The sequence below is a fragment of the Myxocyprinus asiaticus genome, chromosome 3 (assembly GCF_019703515.2).
Source record: "Myxocyprinus asiaticus isolate MX2 ecotype Aquarium Trade chromosome 3, UBuf_Myxa_2, whole genome shotgun sequence".
Taxonomy (NCBI): Eukaryota; Metazoa; Chordata; class Actinopteri; order Cypriniformes; family Catostomidae; genus Myxocyprinus; species Myxocyprinus asiaticus.
In genome coordinates this window covers 47,229,051-47,244,333 of record NC_059346.1, presented here as the reverse complement: position 1 = coordinate 47,244,333, position 15,283 = coordinate 47,229,051, and the positions used below count along the sequence as shown (strand labels likewise).

The 15,283-nt window shown below is 38.4% G+C and overlaps 1 protein-coding gene across 7 annotated transcripts in view; it reads left to right on the top strand.

Moving 5' to 3' along the window:
* Nucleotides 1–15,283, top strand: part of LOC127427691 (dynamin-1) — a 96,121-nt gene that overhangs the window by 59,743 nt on the left and 21,095 nt on the right. For all 7 annotated transcript variants that reach the window (XM_051675444.1, XM_051675436.1, XM_051675453.1 and 4 more), the window contains exons 14-15: nt 2,197–2,208; nt 2,861–2,974. In XM_051675444.1, coding sequence (XP_051531404.1) covers nt 2,197–2,208; nt 2,861–2,974 — 126 coding nt within the window. The remainder of the gene's footprint in view (nt 1–2,196; nt 2,209–2,860; nt 2,975–15,283) is intronic.

The window sequence follows — 15,283 nt, the reverse complement described above, 5'->3', positions numbered from 1 at the left end:
AATAACTTGCGATGTCTATTTAATGTAATATACACAAATATTCGCCCAGATGAGCACGAAGCCATAATTTCTCTTGACGCTGAAAAGGCGTTTGACAGAGTAGAGTGGGAATATATCTTTAACACTCTTAAACAGTAAACTCTTAGCTTTTCAGAAGACTTAATTTCTTGGGTTAGGTTGTTATACGCCTCCCAGTAGCTTCAGTGTGCACGAACAATGTGTATTCCAAGTACATCCCTGGAATGCCAAATTCCCAAGCAGGGTACCAGGCGGGGGTGTCCCCTCTCCCCTTTGTTATTCGTGATCTCAATTGAGCATTAACAGCTTCCCTCCTGTGGGAAAACAACCCCCCCCCCCCCCCGTATTAGGAAGGCATTTTAACAAAGATCAAAACGTCAGGGAGGGATGGCGCTGCCTAATTTTTTATTTTTATTACTGGGAAAGAAATATTCAAAAAATCATATACTGGGTGTCTGACCTAGACCCACAAAATACCCCACTGTGGGTGCAAGGGGAACAGGTGTGTAGCAGATTTCGTCTTAGATCCTTAGTTTGCACCTCACTCCCTCTGATAGGAAACAATTATGTTAGATCTCCAAACACAGTAGTTACACACACTCTTAAGAATTTGGTCCCAGTTTAGGAAACATTTCGGTTTGCAGGCAGTCTCTACTCTGGGCCCCATTGTCTCTAACTGTCTATTCCCTCCATCCTATGTGGATTCTGCATTCTGTATTTGGGAAGAGAAAGGGATCAGGCTCTTAAAAGATTTATTCTTAAATAATAGTTTTTGCTCTTTTGAAGAGCTTGCACATAATGTTTCTCTGCCCAGATCTCATTTCTTTAGATTCCTGCAGATTAGAAGCTTCCTTAAGGAGGTATTTAACTCCTTTCCGGGTTACCCCCTCCCTCACCCATTGAGGCATTGCTTGATTTGAACCCAAACAGCAGGGGACTCATTTCATGTATATATTCTATTGAACCTCTATAGATCCGCAACATTATATGGTATTAGGACAGCCTGGCAACACGATTTGGGCATTAATTTTATGGAGAGAGAATGGGATGGTGTTCTAGACCAGGTGCACTCCTCATCACCCTGTGCTAGATATGATCTTATTCAATTTAAGATACTCCACAGACTTCATCTCACTAACACAAAACTAGTTAAGATTTATCCCAACATTAGCTCTGCATGTAATAGGTGTTTGCATTCACCCGCCATGACAGCTCACATGTTTTGGTCGTGTCCCAGGCTGGAGGAGTTCTGGAGGAAAATCTTCGAGTCCTATAAAAATATTTATGGTATCCCTATTGACCCTGACCCCTTGATAGCCATCTTCGGCACTAGGCCTTAGAGTATAGCGCTTAAGAAAGACACGTATACAGTTATCGCCTTTACTATGCTTTTGGCGAGACGTTTAATTCTATTACATTGGAAAAGGGCTGACCCCCCAACACACAGCAGATGGATTAAAGAAGTAATGACTTGCATTCAACTTGAAAAGATCTAATTTACTATCTGAGGTCCGAAATGCAAGTTTCGTGAAACATGGTCCCCCTTTTTAACATATTTTGAAGAATTGCACCTGCCTGTAGTGTGAAACGCCCAAATTCCCAACCTTTTTCTCTAATATTATTATTATTGTTATTGTCATTGTTAGAATTATTATCACTTTATGTATTTGTATGTATGTATGCAAAAATATTTTTAATACTTTTTTATTTTATTTGTTTGTTTGTTGGTTTTTCTCTCAGTTCAGCCTTCTGCATGGAACAATAATTGATAAGCTGGACAAATGAGGGACATTTGACATTTGAGTGTTGGTACTGAATACTTATGAAACGTGTTGACTCAATTTTTTTATATTGCCATGGCTGCATGGGTAGGGGAAGGGGAAAGTATTTTGGGTATCTGCTTGTAATTTTATTTTATTTTTTTCCACCTTCATTGTGAGAATTATTGTTAAAAACTCAAATAAACAAAGTATTTAAAAAACATATATATATATTTGCATGTTTTGTTACCAGCTGTGTGCAGTGGTTACTGAACTTTCACAGCACTATCTTTCTTCTACTTGTGTATTGTGTTCATTTTGTCTATTCTTACTGCTGACTTTTCCAGTTGATAATTACCTACTGTATCTTAAACCCTGTCTTTTGCTTTGCTGCTGTTGCTATGCCAACGCACCTCAGGATGAGATAATGGTGAGTGTTCATAGTGTGCAGCCTCTGTGTTGTGCCTGTGTGTGTGTGTTTGTGTCTGCTAATGCACTTTGGCCTTTTTTATATGTATTTTATAAAATTGCATTGCATTCTCATTATTATGGGCTTTATTGTGATGTATTTTTAAAACAAATTGCCACAGAATTCAACACAGAAATAATTTATTTCTGACCATTTCAATAAAGTTAACTCTTTTTTGCACAATGGCACTGCATTCAAGAAGCTTCTGTGAAATTAAATGAAGTTTTCAATGGAAACCCATTGCCCTCTTGAGAGCTGTTCCTGAAGCTCAACTGGTAGAAAATTTGATTTATATCTGTTGTAACAGTATATCTATTTTTATATTATTAATGTTTTTTTTTAATTCTTTTTTTATGTTTTGCTTGAAAAGTGTGCAATTCTTAAAATAAATGCCTCTCGGTTTGATAATTTGTTATCTAAACTGATGACATTCATACATTTTAACTGTGACTCAAGAGGCCAAATGCTTTTTTGGCCCTCTGTACCGTGACTAGTTTCATATTTCTGGAATCACTCCGCAGTCCATTCATCTATACAGTATATTTGATAAACAAAATAATGATCATCTGACTGTACATTATCTCTTATGTCTCTTGCATTTGCCTGTGTCTAGGTGATCAGGAAGGGCTGGCTGACCATCAATAACATTGGAATTATGAAAGGAGGAGCAAAGGAATATTGGTTTGTCCTGACGGCTGAGAATCTGTCCTGGTACAAAGATGACGAGGTGAGTCTCCTTCCGTTCCTCTGAAATTGTTCAAAGAGCCAGTGCTTTTTATCTAGCATAACACACAATAGACACACTGCACAGTGGGACAGTGGCCCTGAAGCAGCCTTGTTTTCTTTTCAAGTACTCTGGCCTTTGTAGAAGTTTAGTATTATTTACGCCATCAGATCAGACTATATTTAGTCTATTTTACAATGAAACCATCTTTACACCAGTTTAAATGCACTGCTCGATTGGTTCCAAGAAAAGATGGATTCTATCTGAAAGCGACGGATGAGGTCATACAGTATACATGGTATAGATGAGCGGTTCAGATTGTGTATAAGCTCTGTTTCATATTTCAGTAATGGCCAGACATTTTGCCATCTTAATGGTCTGATCAAGCACAGGTACCACCATGACCCCCACCCCACCCCCACTGTCAGTCCAGACTGGAGGTATGAGTAGAAGCAGACCAGGGGCTGAGAGAGGACTGCTCTGGGGGTTGGGGTGGTGGCATATGGTTTTCATTACCATACATACCAGATTTTGGTCCAACACTTCCCAAAAGCCCTCACTGAGTTTAGGCATGCAGAGAAAGTCCTTTGAAAACAAAAGAGTTCATAATCCAAAATGACTTCTTGTTTTAAATAAAATCCCTCTTTTGTATATAATTTTTTTTATAAAAAAAAAAAAAAAAAACGACAGTTATGTTCACTTCCAGTTCCTTATGGTCCAAGTGAATGAAATTACAATTAACATCAGAGAAAATGCTTCTTTTATTTTCCAGCAAAATCAACCTCATACTCACATCAGTTTGTCCTTTCTTTCTTTTTCTTTCTTTCTTTCTTTCTTTCTTTCTTTCTTTCTTTCTTTCTTTCTTTGCTATCTAAATGGGGACATACCAAAGACTTCTATTGTATATATAATGATAATTATGATTACTGCAGACTATACCTAGCCCAAACCCTGTAAACCCTAAATCAAACCTCTAAAAGAAATTTTTTTGTAAATTAAGGGGTAAAAAAATAAATAAAATAATAATAATAATAATAATAATAATAATAATAATATATATATATATATACACACACACACACACACACACTACTGGTCAAAAGTTTTGAAACACTTACTCATTCTTTAATGAGTATTTAATAACTGTATTTAAATTCTTTATTATAATAGTAAAGTCATCAAAACTATGGAATAACATAAATGGAACTATGGAATAACATAATGGGAATTATGTTGTGACTAAACAAAATCTAAAATAAATCAAAACTGTGTTATATTTTAGCATCTTCAAAGTAGTCACCCTTTGCCTAGAATTTGCAGACATGTACTCTTGGCATATTCTCAAACAACTTCTTGAGGTATCACCCTGGGATGCTTTTTAAACAGTATTGAAGGAGTTCTCATCTATGTTGGGCACTTATTGGCTGCTTTTCTTTATTATTTGGTCCAAGTCATCAATTTAAAAAAAATTTTTTATTACATTTTAGTTTTATAATGAAATAAATTAATATGGTGGCACAATTATATTTTCGTCTACAAAACTAATTTCAAACATTTAAGCATACGCCTTCAATGATGGTTCAGATGACACAGAATGGAACTGAATGAGATTTTTTTACTCATGTCTGCATGCTTTGGAGAGAGAGCATACCTTTAGTAATTGTTGTATTTGCATATGTAATTAGTTCTTATATATATATATAATTTTTTTGTCTTTTTTTCTCAAATGAGGCTGTCTCATCCTGCTCCATTTTTTCAGTTTTAGATTTTGCTTCTGATTTGGATTTTGCTAAAATTTACAAATGGAAGAATAATATTTGATATTTTGTATTTATAAGTTTTTCCTAAATTTTAAGTTTTTCCTAAATTAGCACATTACAGTTTTCATATTTAGATTTTGCTTCTGGGGACATATTTTTATTGGCCACAAACTATAGTTAAGTACATACACACACAGACATTGCTAAGCACATGAAGGCATGCAGTTTTCCTTGAAAAGATGTACAGAAACATGTATACTTTGGTGAGACTTCAGTGTTGATGAACAGAACGGGATGATGTGTGTGCACCTCCCACACAGCCTAACCAATGTGCAGACTACTGTACAATCTCTATGCCCTGAACAGGTAGTCTGAACACTGGGAAAGCTGGGCAGGCATGACACCTCACAGGGAGATGAGATGGGTCCAACAGCACTGGAATGAACATGTACAAAACCTTTAGGATCACACATATACATGTACATAATACAAAGGCGTTAATGCACATACAGTGAACATATAATTTATCTATTGAACACAACATTTAAATGAAATTTCTCACACACCTTCAAAGTGAAAATGTTACTAATGTCTGTGCTTGGTGGTGTCATAATGAGCATACATAGAAGAAAAAAATGAAAGGTAATGATTATTATTATGAGGTTGGATTTCACATAAGCTACTTTTGCGGGGAAATAATGCAGTATCACAGCATGTATTGTGCCATGTAAAAATTACACTTTTATCCAAACATTCAGTGTGTTTGGTCAGTTAATTAATATTTTTTCAGAGATATTTGCCAAGACACATTATAGCTTTTTTTTTTTTTACAATATTTTTACAGTATATAAATGCAACTCTTTTATTTCATGTGTCCATTAACAGTTCCTTCTGTGAAAAAAAATCAACCCACTAAAATTGAAAACTTAAACATACTATAATTGATGCCCTAAAATTTGAAGTAAAATGGAAGTGGGGCCAAAGTAAAAACTGCAGTGATACGTTCATTACACTTTTGACCACTTTAAATTGTATTGCAGATGAAGAAAATCAAGTTGAAACTCTGAAAACTAATAAAATCGAGTAAACTGGACAAAATGTTTTATAGTTATAGTAAGTTATATTAAATGGATGGAACAATACTGTTATTAGAAAAGGATAAAAAAAAATTTACAGTGTAGCATTTTCTGATTTTAGTCTATCCAGTACATTGTCCCTACTTAACTTTTAACTTTCAGATCCATCTCTCCCATATGCAAACAATAAATACTTCAAAGAAAAAAAAAGGAAATACCTCAAAGTTCTCTTATCCGTGCCAATCAGATTTGGCATTAGTGATCAGACCATCCGATTGTCCTCTGAAAACCTCCATCCATCCATCCATTTCTCTGTCTCTCTTTTTCTCTGTCTCTGTTGGGCTGGACGTCCGAGTATGTGAGATGCCAAAGAGTGGTGGGTGAGTGGGGGAGGTGGAGGAGAGGAGGACCCTTTTAAACCTCAGAGTGTTTGAAGGTGGTAGAAGGCAAAGAATGTGGGTGGCAAGAAGCATTGGATTTCCTGGCCCTTTCACCCCCGTCGACTCATAAATCCCTCTAAAAATCATCAGCAAAGTCTTTGAAAACAGAAATTTTGCAAAAAGACAAGATTATAAGTGATGCAGCATTTTGAATTGCATTGCAAGCCTGGTTTGTAACGCATGAGATCTATCATAAATAATTACATTTTCGTACTCTCAAAAGTGGACTTTTCAGAATCGACGTGGCAGACTTTAGATTTTCCCCTGTTAGAGATGAAAAAAGGGAGAGGGAACGAAAGAGGTGGAGCTTTTTTCTTTTTTCCTCCGCCATTGGTTTATGCTACTTTTCTTGTTAAACAGGAAGTAAAAGGTCAGAGGTCAAAAAAAAAAAGTAACACAGAGAAAGCTGGTACTAATGAAGACCTGTCAGACTGTGATGTATTTCTGGCATCTGTGTGTGTTTATATACTGTATGTTTGTGTGTGTGTGTGTGTGTGTGTGTGTGTGAGTGAGGGTGTGGGTGGTGGTGCTGACTGAGTTTCTTGGCATGGAAATGGAATTGTAATATCTCCAGATGTGCAGTCCCGTGGCCTGTACCTCTCTTCATGCTTCTATTTCTTCTGAAGCTCAGTTCCTCTCTGCATACTGGATAAAGGGCCTTTTATACTGGCTTACAGCCCCCCTAACGATTACACACACATATGCGTGCTTTTAAACATGCATGCAGACAAGAGTTATGGTGCTTTAGTGACTGACGGGAAGTCTCGCTTAGTTCACATCAGGACTAAAGTTCAGTCCCACCGCAGAACATTCTTCTACAATGCAGGAGGGTTCTTATTAAAGACACTGACACAAAGATGACCTATAACCAGGAGACATAAATCAACTTTACACTGTTTGATCTGTCCCTGGGGTCGGGGGCTCCCCTTACATTGGCTTGTGTGGACATTCATCTCTCATACTGACAGTTTAGATGGAGAAATTATTCCGTCACGAGACACAGTGTTGTGTTACTGGAGAAAGAACTATTGTAATGGCTCTCTGCTTAGTCAGCGGTTCTGAAGCCCTGTTTTTGAAAATGAATTAGAATTTGTGAGGTTTTTAGAGGAATGTTATGGGGTCAATACAATTTAAGCTCTATAAATAGCATGTGTGGCATGCTGTTGATTACCACAGAAATGAATATGGACTCATCCATCAGTTTGTAAGAACAAGCATAAATTGTGATTTTAGTTATGCTGTTACAATTGAAGTCTGAAATACACACTGTTTTGAAACTATAGCCACAAGATGTAAACATTATAATTATAATAATTATATTTATTTATCACACATTATACATTTTGCACATATACAGTGAAATTCTTTTTTTTTTCACATATCCCAGCTAAGCTGGGGTCAGAGTGCAGGGTCAGCCATGATATGGCACCCCTGGAGCAGATAGGGTCAAGGGCCCAACAGTGGCATCTTGGCAGTACTAGGACCTTCTGATCAGTAACCCAGAGCCTTAACCGCTGAGCCACCACTGCCCCCTATTTATACATTATTCAATATATCTTGAGAGTAGTGTTAAACTTGTATCCAATCAATCAACTCCCATCATGACCATGTAAAGTTAGTAAATCCTTAACACTTTAAGCTCGGAATGGGCCCACAGAGAAAAAAACATAATTATCAAAATATTAATAACTACAGTCTTGGCCATCACAAAATAGATATAGTTTTAAAGCTTAGAAGCTGTACTTTACAGTGCATGTAAGTATTATGACAAAAACTGAACAAGTACTCCTGAAATTTGCAGACAAATCATACGTTTTCCATTTTAATTATTTATTAATAATTGTGCACTGTACTTATTATTGTAATTGGTAAAAGCAACAAACTAATCAAATAGTCTTGTGCCATATGTCGTAGGAAAGCTTTCAAAGAGTAGAATACAATCAGCCTATTTGTTTTACTTACAGACAAAATATTTGCGAGTAATAGCGAAGTACATGTCTTTGACATACATGTTACATGTAAACAGGTATTACTTATAAGTTTTGCTTATAACTTCACAAAAAATAAATAGAATATAAAATATCACATACCATTACTTAAATAAGGTGATTATCTTTAAAACGAGCCCACACACAATGTATTCGGATACACAGCACATAATGTGCAATCTGGCTAAACACACGTTAGCTTTCCTAGATCAGATGACTTCCTTGGAAATTATGTAGTATGATGTCCAGCATCATGGAACGCTAAACCAATTCAGATCACTGCAACCAGAGGTGGAAGTCATCCAAATATGGGCAGAGAGGATTGTTCACTCTAATTACATATGGCCACCAGGAGATGGCACCAAGTACATGACACAGATGCGATGATGGTTCAAATGACACAAAATGGAACTGAATGAGATCTCGTTACTCATGCCTGCATGCTTTGGAGAGAGAGCATACCTTTAGTAATTGTTGTATTTGCATATGTAATTAGTTTTTATGTACAATTATTATGTTTAATTTGTTTGGAGAGGCTTTTGGACACTTGGAGACTTTTTTGATAACTAGTATAAATAATTTTTGTAATGCTATAACTTTTGATTGCTTTGTTGTATCAACACAACATTTATTTTTATTTTGGAGCTACATTATTTACACCCTAAGATATATAATGTCAAATCAGAAAAATAAAAAATAAAAAGTACATTTTTGGCTAAAGTATTTTTGTGTTTTTTTCAGCAGTTTCTTAGACTGAGAGTCTTATAATTTAACATAATCTATATCATTAAAAAAAATTAAAAGGTTTCTTTAAAATGATATCAAACAATTGACCCTCTTTGGTTTTTTGTCGAATTATAAGCCTTTAATTTTGGGCATGCCACTGAAACAGGAAATCTTTAAAAACACCTACAGAGCTTAAAGGGTTATAGGGACTGTCCACATAGATATAAATTCACCCACAGGAATTATGTCACAGTAGTCTTAAACTTGTATTGATCTCGGAACATTGCTTTAAGCTTTTTGTATTTTTATAATTATAATTGTATATTTATATTAGTATATACAATTTATATTTGTGGTAATGACTCAAGTGTTTTCAATCAAAAAGATTTCACTTTGTGTCATTTTGACTCATTTTCATTCAGTATTTGTGGCAATACAGATACAAAATGTTTGCTCATTAAATGAATCATAACCAATAAGCCACAGTCTTGGTACAGTCATCTTTATAATGTGAGGTTTGGTGCAAATCTGCCAAAAATGTCTAATGATCACTCACTAAGAAAGCAAATACAGCAGCTCTGTTCCTGGGCTTTCCAGACACAGCTTACTGTGTGTTTTTATGAGACTGTGCGAGTGATTCAACATTTTTGTTTTTCCAAACTTGGGAGTCACTCTGAAGTCTGTTATTATTGGATATCGTGTAGTGAAGGAAAATTATAACAAATTACAGGATAAATTATTGAACCAAAGAATTTGAATACTGAATACGAAGACAATAAAGGAGGTTTATATATATACACACTGTAAAAAAGAAATCCTGTTGTTTATTAAAAAAAAAAAAAAAAAAAAACTTTACAATGTATTGTTAATCACCGTAGTAATTACAGAAGGGCACATGATGACATGAAGTTCACCAATAGTGGCTCTTCCAGGAGCAATGACCAATAAACATGTAGAGACAGAGCTCAGTGTCACTTATACAAAACCTAAACACCATCAGGGTAACACATGTGAAATTAAACTTGTGCAATAAACATACATCAGATATAATACAGAACACCCCAATGTACATAACTGATATAAAAAATAAGAAGAAACGGGGGCCTGGGTAACTTGGAGAGTTTTGACGCTGACTACCACCCCTGGAGTTGCAAGTTCAAATCCAGGGCATGCTGAGTGACTCCAACCAGGTCTCCTAAGCAACCAAATTGGCCCGGTTGCTAGGGAGGGTAGAGTCACATGGGGTAACCTCCTTGTGGTCGTGATTAGTGGTTCTCGCTCTCAATGGGGCACGTGGTAAGTTGTGCGTGTATCGCGGAGAGTAGCATGATCCTCCACATGCTGAGTCTCTGCGGTGTCATGCACAGCGAGCCACGTGATAAGATCTCAGAAGCAGAGGCAACTGAGACTTGTCCTCCGCCACCCGGATTGAGGTGAGTAACCGTGCCACCACAAGGACCTACTAAGTAGTGGGAATTGGGCATTCCAAACTGAGAGAAAAGGGAATAATACAATTCTTAAAAAAAATAAGAAGAAATATAACTGTTCCCATAAAATATAATTAAATGTAATGGGTCACGCAGGGAATTCTGGGAACACCCGATTACTGTTTTTTACTGTAATTCTAACAATAATTTACCTTAAAATTAACTCTCTTGTTAAACATAATATAAATTTTATCCGTTAATTATACGGGAAAATCATATTTTTACATCTAAAAAAAAATTATGCATTGTCTTCTTAAATATATATATTTTTTAAAATAAGTATATTTTATAGTAAGTACTCATTAACCAATTTAAGTTTTTTTACTGTAGCATTTTTACAGTCTTTTACCATTAAAATTAAGAAATTTTTTACAGTGTGTATATACTGTATATACACACTGCCGGCCAAAAGTTTGGAATAATGTACAGATTTTGCTGTTTCAGAGGGAAATTGGTGCTTTAATTCACCAAAGTGGCATTCAACTGATCACAAAGTATAGTCAGGACATTACTGATGTAAAAAACAGCACCATCACAATTTGAAAAAAGTCATTTTTGATCAAATCTAGACAGGCCCCATTTCCAACAGCCATCACTCCAACACCTTATCCTTGAGTAATCATGCTAAATTGCTAATTTGGTACAAGAAAATCACTTGCCATTTTATCAAACACAGTTGAAAGCTATTTGGTTCGTTAAATGAAGCTTAACATTGTCTTTGTGTTTGTTTTTGTGTTGCCACAGTATGCAATAGACTGGCTTGTCTTAAGGACAATATTTGGTCAAAAATGGCAAAAAAGAAACAGCTTCCTCTAGAAATTCGTGTCAATCATTGCTTTGAGGAATGAAGGCTATATAATGCTTGAAATTGCCAAAAAACTTAAGATTTCATACAAAGGTGTACACTACAGTCTTCAAAGAGAAAGGACAACTGGCTCTAACAAGGACAGAAAGAGATGTGGAAGGCCAGATGTACAACTAAACAAGAAGATAAGTACATCAGAGTGTCTAGTTTGAGAAATAGACACCTCACATTTCCTCAGCTGACAGCTTCATTAAATTCTACCCGTTCAACACCAGTTTCATGTACAGCAGTAAAGAGAAGACTCAGGGGTGCTGGCCTTATGGGAAGAATTGCAAAGAAAAAGCCACTTCTGAAACAGAAAAACAAAAAGAAAAGGTTAGAGTGGGCAAAGAAACACTGACATTGGACAACAGATAATTGGAAAAGAGTGTTATGGATCTTAACCCCATTGATTTTTTGTGGGATCAGCTAGACTGTAAGGTGCGTGAGAAGTGCCCGACAAGACAGCCACATCTATGGCAAGTGCTATCTGGACAAACTGACAGCTAGAATGCCAAAGATCTGCAAAAATCCATTGCTGCACGTGGATGATTTTTTGATGAGAACTCTTTGAAGTAGTTTAGTTTATATATATATATTGGCGATTTCACCACTTATTTGACAGAAGATTGTAAATCATGAAGGGAGAGAGTGAGGGTGAATTAGATGGGAAAATGACAAAGGCTTGGCACCATGGCTATCGAATTCTTAAATATAGTAAATAAGTCTTATGAATGGCAGGGTGTTACACAAAATTCCATCAAATTAAACTGAGTTCGGAGCCGAGCGGTTCCATTCATTGAGTTGAATTCATCCGCCGAGTTCATTCACCTCATCTGCTGGATTAACGGCGCATTTTAGCGGCTTCTCCCCCTCTGCACCGGTGGAGTGCAGAGAACACCCCTGGGCGCTTCGGCAGGCTAAAAGAGTATATTCTTTTCCTAAAAAGAGTATATTTTCTTCTACTAAAAGAGTGGCACTTACGGGAATGTCTTTTTAAAGATGCCTTTCCGTTTGTGTATAATTCCTGGTTGCGGTCGTTACCTCTCCACTTCTGACGGCCACGATCGCTGCCTTACGTGTTTGGGCGCCACCCACGCGGAGACATCGTTCAGGACGGGAGAACATTGCGAGAACATGACTATGGCATCGTTGCAGATGTGGCTTTCTTTCGTAAGAGGGAAAGCCACCCCAGCGGCTCCCCGCCTCGGTCCTTCTACCTACGGGTATGAGGCCGCATCGGCTAGCACTGGGGGCGATTTGGGGACCTCCCATTCCCCAGCACGCTCGTCTGCCCCCGTTGGGTTCTGGGATGAGACCGCCGGCTTGTCTCAGGGCAAGTTCGCGCTCTCATTCGGAGATCGTGAAGAGGATGAGCTGTCGATCGCTGCATCGGAGAGAGGGCTCGTCCAGTCCGACGCTGAGGCTTTGGCTGGGCTTCCACCTTCGGCTATGGTCGTCCAGTCGCAGGCCGACGCGGAGCTGACAGACATGCTTGCCCGGGCGGCTGCGAGCGTCAGGCTGGAGTGGAATGCTCCACTCTCCCCTGAACCCTTGCGGCTCGATGATTGGTTCCTTGGCCCAGAGCGCCGCTCATGGTCGCGCCCCGCCCCGGTCCCTTTCTTCCCGGAGGTGCATGAGGAGCTGACGAGGTCGTGGAGGGCACCTTTCACTACCCGATTCCGATCTTTCAGCTCCCCCGCTCTCACTACCCTCGATGGTGGATCTACCAGGGGGTGTTTGGCGATTCCACAGGTGGATAAGGCGATTGCGGTGCACCTGTGCCCGCAGAGCGCCGCCACCTGGCGGGGCCGCCCAAAACTCCCATCCAGGTCCTGTAGGCTTACGTCATCTCTCGTGATCATTTAGTCACCCTTATTCCATCCTGGATGTGAATGACTTTCTTCAGCAGAACACAAATTAAGATTTTTAGAAGAATATGCAAGTGAATGGGTGCCAAAATTTTGAAGCTCCAAAAATCACATATTTCAGCATAAAAGTAGCCTAATGCATGTGACTCCAGTGGTTAAATCCATGTCTTCAGAAGAGATATGATAGGTTGGGTGAGAAACAGATCAATATTTAAGTCAATTTTTAATATAAATTCTCCTCCCTCTCCACTTTAACTTTCACTTTCTTCTTCTTTTGTTTTTGATGATTCACATTCTTCATGCATGTAACCATCTACTGGGCAGGGAGGAGAATGTCTATAAAAATGGACTTAAATATTGATCGGTTTCTCACCCACACCTATCATATCACTTCTGAAGTCATGGATTTAACCACTGGAGTCATATGGATTACTTTTGTGCTGCCTTTATTTGCTTTTTGGGGCATCAAAATTTTGGCATCCATTCACTTGCATTGTATGGATATACAGAGCTGAAATATTCTTCTAAAAATCTTCATTTGTGTTCAGCAGAACAAAGAAAGTCATACATACACTATATTGCCAAAAGTATTCGCTCACCCATCCAAATAATTGAATTCAGGTATTCCAATCACTTCCATGGCCACAGGTGTATAAAATGAAGCACCTAGGCATGCAGACTGCTTCTACAAACATTTGTGAAAGAATGGGCCGCTCTCAGGAGCTCAGTGAATTCCAGCGTGGTACTGTGATAGGATGCCACCTGTGCAACAAGTCCAGTCGTGAAATTTCCTCACTACTAAATATTCCACAGTCAACTGTCAGTGGTATTATAACAAAGTGGAAGCGATTGGGAATGACAGCAACTCAGCCACGAAGTCGTAGGCCACGTAAAATGACAAAGCAGGGTCAGTGGATGCTGAGCCGCATAGTGCGCAGAGGTCGCCAACTTTCTGCAGAGTCAGTCGCTACAGACCTCCAAAGTTCATGTGGCCTTCAGATTAGCTCAAGAACAGTGCGTAGAGAGCTTCATGGAATGGGTTTCCATGGCCGAGCAGCTGCATCCAAGCCATAAATCACTAAGTGCAATGCAAAGCGTCAGATGCAGTGGTGTAAAGCATGCCGCCACTGGACTCAAGAGCAGTGGAGACGCGTTCTCTGGAGTGACGAATCACGCTTCTCCATCTGGCAATCTGATGGATGAGTCTGGGTTTGGCGGTTGCCAGGAGAACGGTACTTGTCTGACTGCATTGTGCCAACTGTGAAGTTTGGTGGAGGGGGGATTATGGTGTGGGGTTGTTTTTCAGGAGCTGGGCTTGGCCCCTTAGTTTCAGTGAAAGGAACTCTGAATGCTTCAGCATACCAAGAGATTTTGGACAATTCCATGCTCCCAACTTTGTGGGAACAGTTTGGGGATGGCCCCTCCCTGTTCCAACATGACTGCGCACCAGTGCACAAAGCAAGGTCCATAAAGACATGGATGAGTGAGTTTGGTGTGGAAGAACTTGACTTGCCTGCACAGAGTCCTGACCTCAACCCGATAGAGCACCTTTGGGATGAATTAGAGCGAAGACTGCGAGCCAGGCCTTCTCGTCCTACATCAGTGTCTGACCTCACAAATGCGCTTCTGGAAGAATGGTCAAAAATTCCCATAAACACACTCCTAAACCTTGTGGAAAGCCTTCCCAGAAGAGTTGAAGCTGTTATAGCTGCAAAGGGTGGGTCGACGTCATATTAAACCCTATGGATTAAGAATGGGATGTCACTTAAGTTCATATGCGTCTAAAGGCAGATGAGCGAATACTTTTGGCAATATAGTGTATCTGGGATGGCATGAAGGTGAGTAAATGATAAGATAATTTTTATTTTTGAGAAAACGATTTCTTTAAGTAGCACATGGGGGGCCACATTGTCCTCCTTTTGAGATACAAGGACTAAATCAGTGTGGAACATTGTTTCTTTTAAGTCCAGAAATAGTTGTGTTTTCATTTTAGTGCATGATGCACAATTTTCTGAAGTTTGTGACTGGTGGAATGTTCTGCCTGAAGTATTGCTCTACAAATGTTGATACTTTTCTATCAGGCATTAGAAAAAACATGATAAAGGCTGAGCATAATTATA